This window comes from Scyliorhinus canicula, chromosome 3 (genome assembly GCF_902713615.1).
Source record: "Scyliorhinus canicula chromosome 3, sScyCan1.1, whole genome shotgun sequence".
In the NCBI taxonomy this organism is placed as follows: Eukaryota; Metazoa; Chordata; class Chondrichthyes; order Carcharhiniformes; family Scyliorhinidae; genus Scyliorhinus; species Scyliorhinus canicula.
In genome coordinates, this window is record NC_052148.1 from 37,821,739 (window position 1) to 37,842,906 (window position 21,168).

Sequence of the window (21,168 nt, forward strand, 5' to 3'; positions counted from 1 at the left end):
AGGTCATCCGATCAGCCTTGATAAATTGTCTGAAACTGTAAAGATGATTTGTATGCCACCCAACACAACTTCATTGCTGCAGCCCATGGATCAGGGAGCAATTGTGGCATTTAAGGTTTACTTATGTCTTCCTTCTCAAGATAGTGAGAATGCATAAGGAATTTTAGCATAAGACCATAAGACATAGGAGCAGAATTAGGCCACTCAGCCCATCGAGTCTGCTCCGCCATTCAATCATGGCTGATATTTTCTCAACCCCATTCTCCTGCCTTCTCCCTATAACCCCTGATCCCTTTATTAATCAAGAACCTATCTATCTCTGTCTTAAAGACACTCAGTGATTTGGCCTCCAGTCTTCTGCGGCAAAAAGTTCCAGATTCACCACCCTCTGGCTGAAGAAATTCCTCATCTCAGTTTTAAATGATCGATCCTTTAGTCTGAGATGGTGTCCTCAGGTTCTAGTTTCTCCTACAAGTGGAAACATCCTCTCCACGTTCACTCTATCCAGGCCTCGTAGTATCCTGTAAGTTTCAATAAGATCCCCCCTCATCCTTCTAAACTCATTGCTACAACATCCTCAAAAGTATCAACAATATCACTGATACGTGGAATGAAGTCACGTCACCCTGTCTGAATGGTACGTGGCAGAAATAGTGGTCAGTGTGTCAGTGGCCATGGAGAATCTCATAATGCTATCCCGGAGACCCAGTGTGAAATCATTGCCTTGGTGAGGCAAGTTAGTTTTGATTAAAAGGATGAGGCGAACGTGGTAGAATTGCTTGCATCCCAATGAAGACTTAATGCAGTTAGAGAGTCAACGAGCTAAAGAGAAAGATTGCCCTGAAACAACACACCCCTCAAGTTTTGTCAACAAAATTACCATCAAGATCTTTCCAGTTCATCAAAGAGGCAATGGAAATCATCACAGAGGGAGACCCAGAAAGCCAAAGTAAACAAGGGATCAACAATTAAATGAACTGCTACACAGAGTTGTACCCGGAGAAACAAAAAGAAACCCACTCAACAGTCCATGGTTACATTTTTCAAGGTTGTTGAGGTTCCTGGCCCTTCATCCCATTAACTCTACTAGGACCTGGCTATTACATACAACCTTCAATTCAAAACCAAATAACTCCAACTTCAGTCATTGAGCTTTTCAGAAGAGGACCAGGATCTCAAAGCCTAAGGTTGGGGCACCCAAGGCATCATGGCTCTAAATCACTCAAAGCCACCTCCACTGTAAAATTTTAGGGATGTCCTCAAAGCATCCCTTAAGAGGTCAAACATCTGCCCAAGCCATTAAGCCTGAATTAAAGCAAGTAATCCCCGAACCTGAAGAACTGGCAAAGACAGAGACTGGTGAAGTTATCTAATTTGAATTTATACAGGATTTCTTTGATAGTGAGGGATTTATTTTATTTTGCAAGTTATTTCAGCTAAGAATGCATAGGCACATGTATGGTACAGTATTTCAACTTGTACATTAATTTTCCCCAGGTGAGAAATGTCTGATGGAACCGAACTCCACCTTTAACATTGATTCCTATGGGAAACTGCGATTCACGCAAGGTTGATTCGCTTAAAGCAGTGATTTCCAGGAACACAACCATAATTATTGAGGACTTACTGTAATAGAAACAAGGTGGTTAAATCACAGAATGTTTACAGCCAGGAGGCATTCAGCTCTTCATGTTCGTGCCAGCTAAGATCTCCTCAGCAAGTCCCACTCCCCAAATTTTCCCTGCAAGTCTGTGCTTTCAGAACATTACCCAATTTGCCATCCATCTTTACCCGACACCCTCCTTGAAACACATTGCCATGTTTTCCTACATAAAGGCACTATATAACTGCAAGTTATTGTTGTAGTGTATCAATTTAGGCTTTATTCTGCCTCAAAGCAAACCAAGAATCATTCATCGCAAGCATCTTGGGACAGGCAAAATAATAGCGAGACGCATGCCACAATGCCATTTTCTGCCTTTTTGTTTTATTTCTTTAAAATAATTCATACAAATGATTACAGTCACAAAACATGATTATTTCAACAAAAATATTGCTAGCCTACCACATTAACAGGAATCGATGTAGGCAAAGAAATGCTGCTACTTTCCAGTAGTCTAGTGCCGGTACGCATACCACCAATGATATACATTTAAAATGATGACAGTAAGCATAGTGCTGCTTCAGATGAAACTTTGTTTTCAAAATCTCTTTGCAACATTCTCCTCAGGTCCCAGTAAAATAATGGGAATTCATGCCAAAAATAAAACAATGAATCAAGAAGAGAGTGTTGATCTTACTAGCTGGCGCTAAAAAAAAGATAAGCAGTTACAAAACAATGCACTGCATGGCATATAACACAAAATAGGTGGGATTTTTCCTTTGTTCCTGAGACGTCTGAAAACTGCCTCTTTTTGGGCGTGGATTTAATGTATAAAAGAAAGATTGTTTTATTTTCAAAAAATCAGTTTTACTGAATATCTCTCGGTTTCTGTTTCACAGCTAAGCGAACAAACCCTTTTAAGTTCTAAAACTGTACACAGACATAGTACATTCATGATAGAATTAACTACTAGAACTTTTCTTGCTCACAGGGAACCCATAAGACACAGAAACAGTTAATCAGTCCACTGGATAGGGACAAGCTACAATTTAACGGAGGAACAAATTTACCAAATTTCTTCTTCTCTCCCTCATCTTTATTTGAAGTTGGACCAGTTTCTAAGCTCAGTTTTTTCCCCCATAGTCCATTGTTCACCATTATTCAAAAAACAGAGGGGTTTTTTTCTGAATTTCTGCAGATGATGAAGACCTCAGGTCAGGAATGCGGTCCTTCTGGCTACAATTGGTCACCTGTGTGATCTCTGTCAGACTCCGGTTTGACCGTTTGCCCTGGGGAAGGGGCGTGTGGCGGATGGGCTACTGTGGAAAGGCTGTGCGCCAACGGCACAGCACTGGGAACTATTCCTTCTACTGTTGGTGGAAGTCCACTGGGAGCCACCCCAACAACACCGGGCGGATACCTGGAAGGGGGGGGGGGAAGATAAAATTCAACAACGGGTTAGAATCAGTTTTCGTAACTACACACAATATGCAAATTAACTAGAGGGTATAGAAGTTGGCAAACCCAAAATTAACCAGTAGATACAGTAAATTATGTTTATTAATTCACTTTAAGGTGTAGTCCAAAGACGTGCAGGATAGGTGGACTGGCCATGATAAATTGCCCTTAGTGACCAAAAAAGGTTAGGAGAGGTTATTGGGTTACAGGGATAAGGTGGAAGTGAGGGCTTAGTGGGTCGGTGCAAACTCAATGGCCAAATAGCCTCCTTCTGCACTGTATGTTCTATGTTCTTTACTCCTATATTTGGCTAATAACATAGCTTAACAGGATTGGACAGTTACACAGAACAAGTACACAGACTGTCACCCCTTGGAACCTATTTCATCTTTTACTGACTTTATTCTGTTACTCCTCCTTGTCCAGTCCAATGCATTCCACTTCTCTAGGATTCTAGTTTCCTTGTCTTCTCCCCCCATCCAACGTGTGCATGTGATAAAGGAACATCTGTGATTATGGGTGACTTTAATCTGCATATAGATTGGATGACTCAAATTAGTCACAGTACAACAGAGAAGGAATTTCTGGAATATATGCGGGGTGGTTTTCCGCACCAGAATGTTGAGGGACCAACAAGGGAACAGGCCATCTTGGACTAGGTGTTGTGCAATGAGAAAGGATTAGTTGAAAATCTAGTTGTGAGAAACCCTTGAGGATGAGTGACCATAATATAGTAAAATTCTTTATCAAGGTGAATAGTGAGGTAGTTGATTCGGAGACCAAGTCCTGGACCTCAATAAAGATAACTATGATGGTATGTGATATGAGCTGGCTATGCTGGTCTGGGAAACATTACTGAAAGGAAGGACAGTGGACAGGCGCTCGAGGAATGAATAGATGAACTCCAAAAGTTGTTAATTCCTATTTCTCAAGAGTAGAAAGGGAACTGTGGTCTTATAAGGGTAATTAGAGATAGTTTTAGATGCAAAAAAGAGGCATACAAATTAGCAAGAAAGAGCAATAGACCTGAGGATTGAGAGCAGTTTAAAATTCAGCAAAAGCACACCAAGGGATTGATTAAGAAGGGGAAAAAACAATTTGAAAGTAAACTATCGGTGAACATAAAAACTGACTGTAAACGTTTTTGGAGAAACATGAGTTTCAGTGAGGAACTGAAGGAAATTCATATCAGTAAAGAAATGGTTTTGGGGAAACCAATGGGATTGAAGGTGGACAAATCTCCACAGCCTGATAATCTTAATCCCAGAGTATTTAAGGAAATGCCCGGGAAATAGTAGATCCATTGGTGGTCATTTTCCAAAATTCATTGTACTCTGGAATGGTTCCTACAAATTGGAGGGTAGCAAATGTCAAAAAAGGGAGGTAGGAGAGAAAACAGGGAACTAGAGACCAGTGAGACCAACATTGGTAGTAGGGAAGTTGCTGGAGTCCATCAAGGGTTTCATAGCACAGCATTTGGAAAGCAGTGTGTAATCAGGCAAAGTCAGCATGGATTTACGATAGGAAAATCATGTTGACCATCTACTAGAATTCTCTGAAGATGTAAGTGGTAGAGTTGACCAGGGAGAACAGATGGATGTGGTTTATTTAGACTTACAGAAGGCTTTCGACAAGGTCTCACATAGCAGATTAATATGCAAAGTTAAAGTGCACTGGATTACGGGTAGTTGAGATGGATAAAAAGCTGGTTAGCAGACAGGAAGGAAAAAGTTGGAACAAATAGGTCTTTTTGCGATTGGCAGGCAGTGACTAGTGGGGTACTGCAGGGATCTGAGCTAGGACCCCAATTGTTCACATTTTATATCAGTGATTTGGACGAGGGAATTAAATGTATTATCACCAAATTTGCAGATGATACAGATAAAGTTGGGTGGGAGGGCAAGCTGTGAGGAGGATGCAAATTCTTCAGTGTGATTTGGACAGGCTGAGTGAGTGGGCATGTGCATGGCAGATGCAGTATAATGTGGATAAATGTGAGGTTATCTGCTTCAGTAGCAAAAATACGAAGGCAGATTATTATTTGAATGGATGTAAATTGAGAGAGGTGGACACTCAGCATGACCTTGGTGACCTCGTGCATCAGTCGCTGAAAGTAAGCATACAGGTACAGCAGGCAGTAAAGAAGGCAAATGGAATGTTGGCCTTCATAGCAAGAGAATTTGAGTAGTGGAATAGAGATATTTTACTGCAATTGTATAGGCATCACCTATATTGTGTGCAGTTTTGGTGTCCTTATCCGAGGAAGGATGTTCTTGCTATGGAGGGAGTGCAGCAAAGGTTTACTCTGCTGATTCCTGGATGGTGGGATTGTCATATGAGGACAGACTAAATTGTTTAGGATTATATTCATTGGAGTTTAGAAGAGTGAGAGGGGGATTTCATAGAAACTTAAAATTTTTTAACAGAATTAGGCAGGATAGATTCAAAAAGAATGTTCCCGATGGTTGGAGAGTCCAGAACTAGGGTTCACAGATTGAGGATAAGGGATATTTTAGGACTGACGTGAGGAGAAATTTCTTCACCCAAAGAGTGGAGAATTGATGGAATTCACTACCACAGAAAGGATATGGGGGGGGAAAAAGAGAAAGGCAGGATCAGGGTATTGAACTTGATCAGCTATGATCATAATGAATGGCAGAGCAGGCTTGAAGGGCTGAATGGCCTCCTCCTGCTTCTATTTTCTATGCAACTGTTTCCTTTCCATTATGGGTGTCCAAAACCTCTACACCGCCAGTGCCCACCAACACCCACTCCTTCACCTGGTTGAAATTACCCTCACTTTGGATAGCTTTTCCTTGAAATAAAAGGTGTAGCTATGGGAATATGTAGGGATCCAGCTATATCTGCCTTTTCTCCTGGGATGTGTCAACATTTGTTGTTTCAGTTCCACTCAGGTCCACTCCCTCACCTTTTTCCAATACACTGTTGACTCCATCAGTAGTATCCAGTTGTCGCTTCCAATCAGGAAAGTTTCAACGAATTTGCCCATCCTTAACGGCCACTCAGTTCAAGAGCAACTAAGAGTCAACATGATCTGGAGTCACATGTAGGCCAGACCAGGTAAGGATGGTAGATTTCTTTTCTTTCAGTAAATTAGTGACCCAGATGGATTTTTACAACAATTACTTTAGACTTGTAATTCCAGATTTTTATTTAATTCAAACTTCATCACCTGCCATGTGGGATTTGAGTCCGGGTCCCCAGAGTATCAACCTGGGGTCTCTGGTTACTAGTCCAGTGACAATACCACTACACACCTCCCAGATTATTACTATTATTGCACTTCCTTCAGCCTCAGTGCTGTTTCTACAAGTGATCTTTGGCTGTGAATGTAGGTTTTTCAATAAATAAAAAAAACTGCTCTGAAGTTAAATGTTACTTACATAGTTTTAATCTAAATTCATTGCATAAAGCATCTTCGATGTGAAACCCAGTGGGCATTGTAGCGACCTGGGGTGGCCACGTCCCGATTCAAAATGGACACTCGCAAGGAGTGCAGGGAAAAACGGACAACACCAGAGAAAACAAGCAGGTGCAAGGTTTCCTGTGCATTAATATTTTCAGAACCCAGAGAGAATGAAACCAATAGCCATTAACATATTAATGAGCTATCTCCAGGGACAAAGAGAAACATTGAAACAATTGAGACCAAGACAGACTCCCCGGCGCCAGTGGGAGCTAAAACAAAGGCAGGGCAACGGCCACATAGGGCCCGCCCAACGATCAGGGAACAACTCCGGTATTGGAGAAAATCGATAAGAATGATTGGGACATGGTCCAATTAATTGGGACCAAGTCCGGGGTCGCCCAGAAGGACGCAAAACCCCTGGGGACTACAAGATAGCGTCCCCAAGTTCAGTTCGCTCTCTTGGCCTTGGCTCTCAGCGAGGAGAGACCTGCCTAACAACTGCATCAACCAAGTAAGTCTAAGGTCAACGCACGCTACGAGACAGACGCTCCTAGCTACTATTCCGTACCAGTTCTAAGCCAGCAGTATCAGAACCGGACAACAGCCATTGTTCCTCTGACCTGGTGGGCCACTCGAAGCTAAGTATAGGCTTTAGTAGCAGTAGTAGTTTAGTGAGTAGAGTTTATGCATGAGTAATAATTGACTGTGTGTGTAAATAAATGTGTATTGATTTCAAACTTACTAACTGGTGTATTGAGTTATTGATCAGTACTTGGCTTTGAACCCTGTGGTGGTATCAGAAAGATACCTGGCGACTCTAGAGCAAAGGTAATTAAAACAGAGCAAATTAAGGGAAAGCATAACGAACAACAGCATCACCTTGCTTACAGCAGGTCCCAACAGAGACCGAGGTTGAGGAATTCCTGTTCTCTGGTGTCCTCGCTCCTCGATCTTTCCCCTTGCCTATCAGTTGCTTTGTTACAGGAGGAGCCTCAATCAGTTTGGGTTTTATGAACTCCTGGCAGCTTTTACAGTTCCAATTACTGACGACACCAGCCCACCAAATAACTGATTTATTGAATTCAATTTGACAACTTGCCATAGTTGGATTTGAAGCCAGTATCACAGCCCCTGAACTTATAGTTGATGGTAACTGTCATATTCTTTACCCAAGACTTTGCCTTTCCTACAGTACTTACCTGTAGGCAGCACCATTTAGTTCTGGGTGAACAACTGTAGGGTCCATTCCAGCCCAATGAGTAGCTGCAGTCAGGTAATCTTTATTAATACAATTTTTCAGGCTATCTGGGATGCGACCTAAAAGGAAATACAGAAAATGTGTTAACCAACTGGTCACCCCACAGCACAATAAAACATATATTTGAAGTAAAACTGAGCACAAGAACTCACCCATTAAGAGAAACAAACAACCCTCAGGGGTGAGCGGCGCCAAATATCATGGATCAATTTAGAAAATTTATACTTAGTATCTGCATTGTAAGGTGGCATGTACAATTTTCAAATTCTCAAGTACATTTCTTTTCCACTTTATATTACTCTGTGATTTTGCATGGACTCTCAGAATGACAATATTTGGAGCTTGATAAGTGCATGAAGGCATCCAGGATAGGAAGATGCCAAGACAGAACCCCAGACAGTAGGTGAATACATGCTTGTTTTCTGCACTTGAGGATAAGAAACAATTGCTGAGGCACCTCCAAAAGATGAAATGAAATGAAATATTCATTAAATGAAGATAAATATTTGAAAAAGAAAAAATTAACAAGGCTAGGAGAAATTACAAAAGGGGCCAAAGTAAAAGCAAAACACTGTGGGTGCTGGAGATTAGAAATAAAACAGAAAATGCTGGAAAAACTATGCAAGTCTAGAAGCTTCTGGGGAGGGAGAAACAGAGATAACATAAATATAGCCAAAGGGTTAGCTGCTTCAAAGAGGTGTTCAATATATTGGGATTCTATTTATGTTTTACCCATTTTTAGGTTTTTCACAGATAATCACTGATTTTCATAGATGGGGCCGTTTGGTAGCACAGTGGTTAGCACTGTTACTTAACAGCTCCATGGTCCCAGGTTCGATTCCCGGCTTGGTCACTGTCTGGGTGGAATTTGCACATTCTCCTCGTGTCTGTGTGGGTTTCCTCCGGGTGCTCCAGTTACCTCCCACAAATCCCAAAAGACATGCTGTTGGGTAATTTCGATATTCTGAACTCTCCCTCTGTGTACCCGAACAGAGTGTGGCAACTAGGGGATTTTCACAGTAACTTCATTGCAGTGTTAATGTAAGCCTACTTGTGACATAAATTAAGATTATTATAAACTAAAGTTAAATTGCAAGTGTATTTGCAAGTGTAAAGGCTACACTGCCTCCAGATTGCATTTATGGAAAGGAAAAACATTTTGGGGTTTTGACTTTGTGCTGCCGCATACACAAGTGATAGTCAATCTCTCCTGGAGCCAATGGAAATTAAAGTCAAGAGAGATGCAGAACGAGCTGTTGATTCGCCATCACCCACATTACACTGTTGCGCAATAGCAAAATGAGGCTCAGGCATGTTCACAACAGCTTACCTGTAATAGCTCTCCGGATTTCTTGGGCTGCCTCTTCTCTCATCTCAATTGAAGCTTGTTCACTGTACCAGGCAGCATGCGGCGTACAGATTAGGTTTGGAGCATCTTTTAAAGGGCCTTGACTAAAACTGTGAACACAAATATATATTTTTTAAATGAATATCCATTCAATCTGACCAAAAGAAAATCAATTAAATATTTTCACAGTCAGTAAAGATATACAATTGTGTTTAAATTGTGTTCATTTTTTCAAAGTATAATTAATAGTTAAATTTTCAGGTCAATAATCCTACTAATGGTCATTTATTGATACATCAAAACAGATGTTTTGTCTATTAGTAATCGTTTTATAATTGAGACACTCATTCATTATTGCAGCGAGTCTCTGTGGTAACTTGACCGCAAAAAGTTAGTTGAAATGTGTTAAGTTAATCATATATATATATATTTTAAAAAGTAACAAAGTTTGAAATACAGTATGCACTCAAAATCAGGAGCAGCTAGTTAAATAGAAATAACAGTAACAGAATAGGATTAGAACGAACGGCTAAATACGAATATACACGGGTAACAACAACTGATGATGTCACAGCACTTGCTGATGACATCAGCATTGGATTTAAATAAGAAGATGCATAATAATAACACTATAATAGTCTTTAATTGACCGATGTTAACCATGCGTTACGATGGCCATCAGGTGCTTTCCGGCAATTACAGCTCATCACCCACAACACAATGTACCCTGAAAATAAACTTTTACTTTCCTTGAGATTGATTTGAACTCCTGCAGATTTTGGATGGGTAGTGGGGTGAGATGAGTGAAAATTGCATCGGGAAGCCTAAGTTTGAGACCTGGGTTTGTTTTAAGCCGTAGTTCTCATCAGCATGCCATTAGTCAGGTGCCTGCCTGACATGGGCAAGAGGGGGAATTTGAGCAAGTAGAGACCTCTGATCCCGAAGGAAGGAACACTGACAAGGTGAGTCATGGGCGAGCAATCCTTTTCCCCACTCACCCCCCATAAAGAGACGTTGCAACACCTAAATTAAAGGCCCATTCTGTTCTTCCTGACAGTTACTGACCTATTTACCTTTAGCAGGAGAGCTGTTAGCTTCCCTGTTGTAGCCTTTGTTGAAATACAATCAGGGTCCCAGTAACATAACAGAACCCAAAGTTTTTTTTTATAAATTTAGAGTACCCAATTAATTTTTTCCAATTAAGAGGCAATTTAGCATGGCCAATCCACCTAGCCTGAACATCTTTGGGTTGTGGGGGCGAAACCCACGCAACACGGGGAGAATGTGCAAACTCCACACAGACAGTGACCCAGGGCCGGGGTCGAACCTGGGACCTCGGCGCCGTGAGGCAACAGGGCTAACCCACTGCGCCACCGTGCTGCCCACAGAACCCAAAGTTGAATAAATGCATAGAATCAAATCCCTACAGTGCAGAGCGAGGTCATTCAGCCCATCGAGTCTGCACTGACCCTACAAATGACAACCCTACTTGGGCCCAATCCCCCACCCTATCCCTGTAACCCCAACTAACCTTTGGACACTTCTCGGTGCAATTTACCATGGCCAAACCACCAAACCTGCACATCTTTGGGCTGTGGGTGGAAACTGGAGCATCAGGAGGAAATGCATGCAGACACGGGGAGAATGTGCAAACTCCACACAGACAGTAACCAGAGCTTGGAATCAGACCCGAGTCCTTGGCACTGTGAGGCAGCAGTGCTAACCACTGCAATAGTCAGTCAAAATGATGGGGAAGCAAGATTCATGGAATCATAGAATTTACAGTGCAGAAGGAGGCCACCCGGTCCATCGAGTTTGCACCGGCCCTTGGAAAGAGCACCCTACTTATGCCCCACGCCTCCACCCTACCCCCGTAACCCAACCTAAACTTTTTGGACACCAAGGGCAATTTATCATGGCCAATCTGCCTAACCTGCAGGTCTTTGGACTGTGGGAGGAAACCCACACAGACACGGGGAGAATGTGCAGACTCCGCACAGACAGTAACCCAAGCCGGGAATCGAACCTGGGACCCTGGATCTGTGAAGCAACTGTGCTAACCACTGTGCCACCCATTCTGTGGAAACATAGCATCAAGTCACAAAGCTCAAATTTAAACGTACCGGGGAGGAGGGAGTTAAAATTGACTTCCCACAAAGTTTTTTTATTGTTGTTTATTAAGATGAAACATGTTCATGGTTGGGAATTACACATATTTCAGACACCCAGGGCAGGAATTTTGCTTTGGGTCAGTTCTCCAACATCATTCCGGGATCAAACCCAGTATTGTTGGAATGTCCAGAGAAAGCATTTGTCCAATTGAAAACTCCCATGCTGGAAGGCAGCAGAGGCCCTCCATTAAACCTGCCAATGCTGGTAAGGGAGGGGGGGGGGAGTGAAGAGGAAGTGCAAGTGCCAGAGAGAGAGAGAGAGAGAGAGAGAGAGAGAGAGAGAGAGAGAGAGAGAGAGAGAGCGCGAGAAGGCTGGAATGAGTGCTAACACGAGAGACTTACCGCAAGAGAGAGGGGGAAAGAGGCTGCTAGACCACCTTGATGGAGGTACAGGATGATCTCTGGCTATTTGTAAGTGAAGAATGCTTAAATAAGGAATAGGCCCTGGGGCTGCCACTGGGAGGCTCCCATTGCCTACTGGCCGTGTTTCCGCCACTCCAGTCAGCACAGGACAAAGTCGTAATAGGTCCCATTATGGCCTCATCACACTCCCAAATCTTACCTTCTTACAAGTGGCCTGGACACAGGATCATGTTGGCAAATGAGCACACTAGCAAGAAATTCCAGGCCCCTTGCCTTAGTGGGTTTCCAAAAATTATGCCTGAAGTGTCAACATCAAGCACTTGCAGGTCAGCTACAGCACAGCTGGTTAAGAAGTAAACTTCCGGTGTTTCTGCCAACAATAAACCACATCCCCTACATCGAAACAGAATCCCCCATTGCCATGCAGCATGATGCCATTTTCACCAATTCTCATATAAATCAATCATCTTTAGGTCTGTCTGGGTAGCATTGCTATAATCAGGAGTTTGGTGCTATAGGAGGGCAGCATGGTGGTGCAGCGGTTAGCAATGCTGTCTCACGATACCGAGGACCGATCCTGGCCCCGGGTGACTGTCCATGTGAAGTTTGCGCATTCGCCCCGTGTCTGCGTGGGTCTCACCCCCACAACCCAAAGATGTGCTGGGTAGGTGGATTGGATATGCTAAATTGCCCCTTAATAAAAACAAAATAATTGGGTCGTTCTAAACTTTTAAAAAAAGTTTTGTACTGTAGGTCCATAGATGTCAGGGTTCTCTAAACTCAATTCACCTACGGCCCTTCCAGTCAGCAGACCTCCATTCCATCAGGCTAGGCTCAATTTGAATCAGAGGTAAATTGTCAGAAAATAATAACTCAATACATTACCCAAGCCCTTACATTAAAATTTATAACATAATTAGGAAATCAAATTTGTAATAATTTTAAAAACTTACCTATAAAGTTCTCTCTCAGAACGTCCAATTATTCCAATGTCTTTCCCATCCCTAAAGTAAATTGTAGCTTTCACACCCCATATACCCTCTCCACAAAGGGAACAAGGGCAGAAGTGAGCAATTCAGCCCCTCAAGCCTGCTCCCCCAATCAATCAGATCATGGCTGATCTCTTCCTGGTCTCAAATCCACCTCCCGACCTGTTCTCCATATCCCTTTAACCCGTTTTTAATCAGAAATATATCTATCTCATTCTCGACTCAGACTCCACTGCACTATGGGCAGCGAGGTTCACATGTTCATCACCCTCTGCGAGAAGTAGTTCCTCCTCATCTCAGTTGTAAATCTACCGCCTCTCAACCTATATCTGTGACCTCTATTTCTAGATTTCCCCACAAGGGTGAACATTTGGTCTAGGTTTAGTTTACCAACCCCTTTAATGTTTTGTATACCTCGATCAGATCCCCTCACATCCTTCTAAACTCCAGCAAGTTATAAGCCCAAACTGTTTAATCTCTCCTCATACGTCAACCGTTTCATCCCCGGAGGGAGATATCAGACAATGGACAACTCCAGTGCCTGTCCCAACTCAATCTTACCCTCCTAAGGCCCAGTATGAAGCATGCATCCCCAGAAGGATAAAGGCAAGTATATCTTGATGACTCTCTGTAAAAGGCAATCAGTGTCAGCTCTTACTGCTGTGTTCACCCATTCATTATGCTGGCACCCAGCTCTCCCTCCCTGTTGTACGTAGCTTAGGTTCCATTCAAAAGAGTGAATGAAAGAAGAAGAATAACAACTAAGAGTCCGAGTGTGTAACTTGGTTACCGTCAGAAACAAAGAACCTGGAAGAAACGTGGGTAAGTAGAGGCATGGGCTGGGATCTTCTACCGCTGCAAGAGATGAGGATGGAGGCAGGTGGGCCTGAGAATTTGGCAGGTTGGTATCCAGACAGATGTCGGACGTCTTCCCACCTCCACTGCAAGTAGTACAGTGTTGAAAGGTCCATGGCAGTCCTTCCCTCCCTGCCTCCCCAAGAAGCCTAGCTAGAGGCAGGCCTGCTGACATGTAGTCTGCATGACTGGTAAAACTGTGCGGGCTGCATGACAGCTGGGTGAGGGAAATCTGTCAACCAGATAATCTGCACACGACTGAGGGCATGGACATGGGGGTTGGCCTTTGACAGGGAATCCCTGCTGCCAACCCACATGGCACCCCCTCCCCATGCAATCCCTCCCCAGTCATTCCATGATCTTCGAACTCTGGGTGAGGGTTCCGGCAGCAACCACAGCCTCCTCCATAGCGCTGCCGAATGCAAGGGCTCCCAGACTGAGACTGGCCAGTCTTGGTGGGCAAGACTTTGGCCTCCGGGATCCTTAGTCTGGAGAATGGCCAGCTGCTCTCCACTTAACTACCTGAAGGTCAGAAAATACGGTGGGCCTTCCTCCTCAGAGACAATGCGGGTGTCTCGCTGCTTTTTCATGCAGCAAGCAGACACCAGCCGAGAACAGAAGGGTCTGCCCATGGAGAAAGAGTAACAATCAAAAGGCGCAAGCAGAGTGACAGAGTGAAACAAGAATCGCACAAGCACTTGTAATGCAGGGGGAAGCAGACAGATGTTATTCCCTTGGGCTCCCTAAACTTTTGATGTAGCTTCTCACTTTGCATAACTGAGGCACACACATAAGGCCTCAAAGTGTGCCAGTGGACACCGCATGCTCCCTTGCCAAGGAGACCCAGGAGGCCGCAAACATCGTCATAGAAAAAGGACAAATCGGGCCGGACAACTCTCTCGCTCACCCGCTACCTGGACCTCTTAATGGTCGTCTTGGCTAGGCCCAGGAGCAGCCTACCAGGAAGTCCTCCTTCCTGCTCCCCTCGCACTACATGGCCAAAGATCAGGGGCTGAAGTGCAGCCAAAACCAGAGGAACAACTCCCTGAGAAAACTAAAAAGAGAATGCAATACATGCCTCTTTATAAGTGCTGAAGTGATACCCCATTTAATATCCACCACCTGCATACATTTGAACACAATTAGTGTACAATTAACACCAACCTCCAGAATACTGAATCTGAAAAATGCAAAGTATTTAATTAACAGCACCACAGCGAACTATGTTGACCTCAAACTTATGGAGTCAAAGACCCAATTTGAGTGATCATAGTGTTCCCTCCCCCACCATGGAAATTCAGCAAATTCTGAGACACTAGATGCTGACAAACTCAATGCAGGTGAGACATACAGAACATTGTGCTTCACACTCCAACTATCTGCGAGCAGTAGCGTGGGAATTCAATTAGTTACACATAATAAGAACAAACTTGCATTTATATAGCTCCTTTCACGTCCTCAGGATGTCCCAAGGATCTTTACAGCCAATGAACCATTTTTGAAGTGGTTACTGTGGTTTCGTAGACAAACGCAGCAGCCAACCTGCACAAAGTAGAGTCCTGCAAACAGCAAATTATAATTTTTTGGCAATGTTGGTCGAGGGAAAACTGGTAGCCAGGACATCAGGGATCTCCCCTGCTCTTCTTCAGATAACATTGTGGACTCTGTTCTATCCACAGGATCTTGGTTCATTGTCTTATCCAAGAGGCTGCATCTCCCACCATGCTCCTATTGCATTAGTGTCAGCCTGGATAACATGATTAAGTCCGGAGATCTGAAGGCAAGCTGACACAATTACAGAAGAACTGGCGACAGACACAGATCTTTCCATTTATGACATCCGAGTTCAAATAGAGTTTAACAGCCTCCACAATATTTAGGATATTTTTTGTAGTTAACAAGGTCCTACATGGTACATTTGGGCAGTTCTGATTGGACATGGGCCTACAATGAAAACTAGTCCTGATTTTGGGACAGGTTAACAATCGACATCAGAAAAAGTGCAAGCACTAAAAGGAAGTTGCATGGTGACATGCATGGTGTCAGAACTGCAGCTGAGGCTGGTTAAGATAAAGATAAATCCTGCATTTGTAGGGGTCCTTCTTTTTTATAATAATAATATTTATTAGTGTCACAAGTTGGTTTACATTAACACTGCAATGAAGTTACGGTGAGAAGCCCCTAGTGGGCACATTCCGGTGCCTGTTCGCGCACTCTGAGGGAGAATTCAGAATGTGCAATTCACTTAACAGCACGTCTTTCAGGACTTGTGGGAGGAAACCCACGCAGACATGGGGAGAAAGTGAAATCTCCACACAGTGACCCACACTGTGGATCGAACCCAGGTCCCTGGCACGGTGAAGCAACAGCGCTGACCACTGTGCTACCGTGCCGCCCTGAGCCACAGGACACACCACAAACTTTTAAATTAATGAATTGCTTCTGACATGCAGTAATCAATGTCGTCTAGACAATATCGCAACCAACATGCAGATAACAAATCCCACAAAGTACAATCAAATACTGTACTAGCGACTGAACTTTGGTAGTGTTGGTTGTGGGGTGAATTTGGAATTTTGGCCAGATCACTGGGAGAACTCCCACCTAACATGTAAATGGCTTAACATCTCATCTGAAAATGGACCTTCTGAACAGAAATAGTATTGGATCCAAGCAAGAAGCATACAGATTGGCCAAGAAAAATAATAGGTCCGAGGAATAGGAGCAGTTTAGAATTCAGCAAAGAAGTACCAAGGGATTGATTAAGGAGGGGAAAATACAGTAGGAAAGTATGTTTGCAGGGGACATAAAGACTGACACCAAGAGTTTCTATAGATATGTGAAGAGAAAGAGATTGGTAAAGACAAATGTAGGCCCCCTACAGATAGAAAGAGGGGAATGTATAATAAGGGACAAAGAAATGGCTGAGCAATTGAATACAAACTGGTTCTCTCTTCACAAAAGAGGATACAAATCAGATACCAGAAATGTTGGAGAATGAAAGGTTTAGTGAGAGGGAAGAACTGAGGTAGATCAATATTAGTAGAGAAGTGGTGCTGGGAAAATTGATGGGATTGAAGGTGGATAAATCCCCAGGGCCTGAGAATCTGCATCCCAGAATGCTTAAGATGATGACTCTGGAAATAGTGGATGCATTGGTGGTCATCTTCCTGGATTCTATAGACTCTGGGACAGTCCTTGCAGATTGGAGGGTAGCTAATGTCACTCCAATATTCAAAAAGAGAGGTAGAGAGGATACAGGGAATTACAGTCCAGTAAGCCTAACATCGATAGTGGGGGAAATTCTTGAATCCATTATCAAGGACTTTATGGTGGAACATTTAGAAAGCAGTGGCAGGATCAGTCAGAGTCAGCATGGATTTATGAAGGGGAAATCATGCTTGACAAATCTGTTGGAATTCTTTGAAGACGTAACCAGTACAGTTGACAAGGGGGAGCCAGTCGATGTGGTATATTTGGACTTTCAGAAGGTGTTTGACAAAGCCCCGCATAAGAGATTATTGTGCAAGATTAATGGGCATGGGAATGGGGGAAATGTATTGAGGTGTATAGAAAACTGGTTGGCAGAGAGGAAACAAAGAGTAGGAATTAATGGGTCCTTTTCAAATTGGCAGGCAGTAGCTAGTGGGGTGCCACAGGGATCGGTGCTGGGACCCCAGCTATTCACAGTATATATTAATGATTTGGATGAGGGAACAAAATTTAACATCTCAAAGTTTGCAGATGATACCAAGTTGGGTGGGAGGGTGAACAGCGACGAGAGTGCAGAGATCCTGCAACATGATCTGGACAGTTTGGGCTCGTGGACAAACAATGGCAGATGCAGTATAATTTGGATAAGTGGGAGGTTATTCACTTTGGAAGCAAAAACAGAAAGACAGATTACTACCTGAACGGTTGTAAATTGGGAGAGGGGAATGTGCAGCAGGAACTGGGTGTCTTTGGGCACCAGTTGCTGAAGGTAAGCATGCAGGTGCAGCAGGCGGTAAAGGCGAATGGTATGTTGGCCTTCATTGCGAGAGGTTTCGAGTATAGGAGCAGGGAAGTGTTGTTGCAATTATACATGGCCTTGTTGAGGCCACACCTAGAATAGTGTGTGCAGTTTTGGTCTCCTTTTCTGAGTAAGGGTGTTCTTGATCTCAAGCGAGTGAAGCAAAGGTTTACCAGACTGATTCCAGAGATGTCATATGAGGAGAGAATGACTAGGTTAGGATTGTTCTCACTGGAGTTCAGAAGAATATGGGGAGAACTCATAGAGACTTAGAAAATTCTAACAGGACTAGACTCTGCACCCTCGTCACTGTTCACCCTCCCACCCAACTTGGTATCACCCAAGACTAGATGCAGGGAAGATGTTCCCAATGGTGAGTGCGTCCAGAACCAGGGGTCACAGTCTGAGGATTCAGGATAAACCATTTCGGACAAAAAGATGAGACGACATTTCTTCACCCAAAGAGTGATGAGCCTGTGGAATTCATTACCACAGGAAGTAGTTGATGCTAAAACATTGAATATATTCAAGGGGCGACTAGATATCACACTTGGGGAGAATGGGATCAAAGGTTATGGGGAGAAAGCAGGATTAGACTACTGAGTTGGATGATCAGCCATGGTCATGATGAATGGCGGAACAGGCTCAAAGGGCCAAAAGGCCTCCTCCTGCTATCTGAAATGAAATGAAAATCGCTTATTGTCATGAGTAGGCTTCAATTAAGTTACTGTGAAAAACCCCTAGTCGCCACATTCCGGCGCCTGTTCGGGGAGGCTATGTATTTATGTAATCCCGCAGTGCTGGACTGAATATGGCAGCTTTAGTCTTTATCTGGTTGTAACTAGAAGTTGAGAATGGAGAAAGTACAAACTATCAAATAAGTAAATAAATGGGAAGAATTGGGCCTTCTAGCTCATCCTTTCACAGAAACTACAACTCCACCACCAACTGCCTCTTAAAGCAATTCCAGATTTATTGCAACTTTTCTGGATATGTAGTTTGGTTATTTAAAAATCCTGAATATGCCTTTCATCAGATTTCATACATGTTCTCTTTTCTGTAGTGTTGTACACTTTACAGAATTCTGGGTTAAACTTTGCAAATCTACCCCGTAACATATGATTCCATCTCATTTGTTCTCTTTCAAGAAGTCTCTCTATCCTTTCTTCATAGGGCAGTTCTCAGATACTATAGTTCAGCTGATTAGACCTTCCCTGCAAGCATCGCCTGGGTTTCATCTCGGAATGGGGAACTCTGTATCTGCTTGGGCAGAGCACTGTACAGCTTTAGTATTATGATGGGTTCAACTTCCAACTCCCCTCCTTCATTTGATTGGATTGTAGTTCTGAGTTTGGCATTCTCGAGGGCAGCTTGGGATAGGAACTTGCTCCAAGGAGATAATGGGGCAGATTTACTGTTGCTGGAGGCTTGAAATACCAGAAGCAGGGAAAATGCCTGCCTACTTGGAGACCTTCTGTCCGACTAGAGGATTTTCACAGTAACCTTACTGCAGTGTTAATGTAAGCCTACTTGTGACACTAATAAAGATTATCAAAAACTTGAGGCGGAAGTCTTTCAGTTGCAATGCCCATTCTGTTTGAAGAACGAAACTGAAAATGCTGCAAGGTCCAGTGTGTTTAGAGAGAAACATGAGTTTACGTTTCAGGTTCGTGACTAGACCTGAAATGGTAATTCTAATTCTCTCCCTATAGATGCTGATTATTTCCACAATCTTGTGTGTTAATTTCAGTTTCCAGCGTCTGGAGAATTTGGATTTGTCTTTTTGCCTCTTGGGTTTTCATACCAATCTTTTCTCAAATCCTCCGATTTATCCACCCTATCCCCTTACATTTAGGCTCTACCAAGCAGAAACTTGGGAAAATGGAGTATTATGACAGGACCAGTTTATAAACACGTCATTACGATGCCTGAAATTTTACCAGTGCACAAATGTTCAAAGATTTCCTTGGGTAAAATTTACGTACAACGCTAATGGGGTTAAGACAGTGCTATGTTCATACTCAGGAAGTAAGAATGGCTGAGGTGCAAAGCAAAGGAAGATCAGCCTTATAGTTTGGCAATATCACCCAACATTTCATTTGCCTTGTTGATTGCTGCGCACACCAACAGACATTGTCTCTTCCAGCTTCTCGTCCCCATTCACTGAGGATATCGGTTACTCTCTTCTTTCAATGTGAAGCATCTTTCACCTATCAAATTTCATCTCCCACTTGTAAAGTTTCGACTAGGTTGCTCTGTAACTCCTTACCTGCTGCTTCAGACTTTGTTCCTTCCCTATCTCCCACCCCACAGTTCAGTTTTTATTATGATCAACTTAGGTTTGCGATTCCTGGTCATTCATGTGGATTAAAAACAGCTGAGGCAACAATTATAAGACCAGGGGGCACCTCCCCAGTTTATCATTGTCTCATATTTCTCCATGTACCTCCAGGCTTTACCTCGGACGCCTGCCCATTTGTTTAAAGAGCCCTCCAACAGAACTTTAGAAAGATTTAATGGAAGAAGATACAGGACTTTGATAAATTGAGGAATTACTGTAACAAGTTCTCTCCACCTTCAGTATTTTCCCACTTTTAGGTTTTTTTTGGGTGTATAACCGCCTTTTACAGTAATGAGATAACATTGAGGGCGGCACTTGGCACAGTGGTTGCCGACGGCGCTGAGGACCCAGGTTTGAATCCCGGCCCTGGGTCACTGTCGGTGTGGTGTTTGCAAATTCTCCGTGTGTCTGCGAGGGTTTCACCCCACAACCCAAAGATGTGCAGGTTAGGTGGATTGGCTACACTAAATTGCGCCAATTGGAAAAAAAAATAATTGGGTACTCTAAAAAATTTATTTGGAAAAAAACATTGAAAAAATCTTTTGGATTTGACGATACCTAAACGGCTCTGATTCATGCACATCTAAGGCTGCTCCTCGTATCCTTCCTTCCTTCAAAGCCTGAGCCAGTGCCTTTTCATCGACGAGACCACCCCGGGCAGCATTCACCAGAAACGCTCCCTGCCTCATCTGCAGAGGAAAACAAAATGAGATATCAAATCTATAACAACTTGCACCATTTTCTGATAGCTAATATCAGAAGCTGAGACACGTTAAATAGAAACATTTCAAAAATGAGCCAAGAATAATGTTCCATGATCTGTCATTTTAGCCAATGTGATTTAGACATTTAATTGACCGAAACAGAAAAACAGATCCAGGATATGAATGCCATCCAAAGAATAAAAATGTTGTTCTATATGAATGAAGCTGACACTGATCTCATTCGTGTTAAGGCAGACAGTTATTATCAGATATTTGAAGAGAAAAGAACAGTTTGTTAAAGTGGAAAGATGTTCAGAAAAACAATGATACAATTTTGAATCTCCCCCTCCATTTTATTCATTGTTAAAATTGTTTCAGCTCTTGTAGTAATCTAAGTACATGATTACTTTCATTTTTTAGGCCAAAAATGTCACCCATTTGATGATATTACAGAGGCATTTGTAAGGGCAGTAATGTGATATATATTTTTTATTTGATTGTTTAGCTTATTTTACTACAACATTCCAACTAGATTGTTTTTTCAGCAATCACATAAATTGAAAAAAAGCATAGAACTAGAGCTTGTTTTGTGAAGGGTAGGTCGTGCCTCACAAACCTTACTGAGTTCTTTGAGAA

The 21,168-nt window shown here is 42.9% G+C and overlaps 1 protein-coding gene across 11 annotated transcripts in view; it reads right to left on the reverse strand.

Annotated features, from left to right (window-relative positions):
* Positions 1-1,965: 1,965 nt before the first annotated feature.
* The window catches only part of ctbp1 (C-terminal binding protein 1), a 394,244-nt gene continuing 375,041 nt past the window's right edge, over positions 1,966-21,168 (reverse strand). For 10 of the 11 annotated variants that reach the window (XM_038793325.1, XM_038793324.1, XM_038793323.1 and 7 more), the window contains 4 exons: positions 20,387-20,517; positions 9,080-9,207; positions 7,691-7,808; positions 1,966-3,023 (listed from right to left, as the gene is read on the reverse strand). In XM_038793325.1, coding sequence (XP_038649253.1) covers positions 2,840-3,023; positions 7,691-7,808; positions 9,080-9,207; positions 20,387-20,517 — 561 coding nt within the window. In that variant the 3' untranslated portion in view covers positions 1,966-2,839. Of the gene's footprint in view, positions 3,024-7,233; positions 7,309-7,690; positions 7,809-9,079; positions 9,208-20,386; positions 20,518-21,168 lie in introns of all 11 variants that reach the window. The other variant, XM_038793321.1, reaches the window with a different exon arrangement.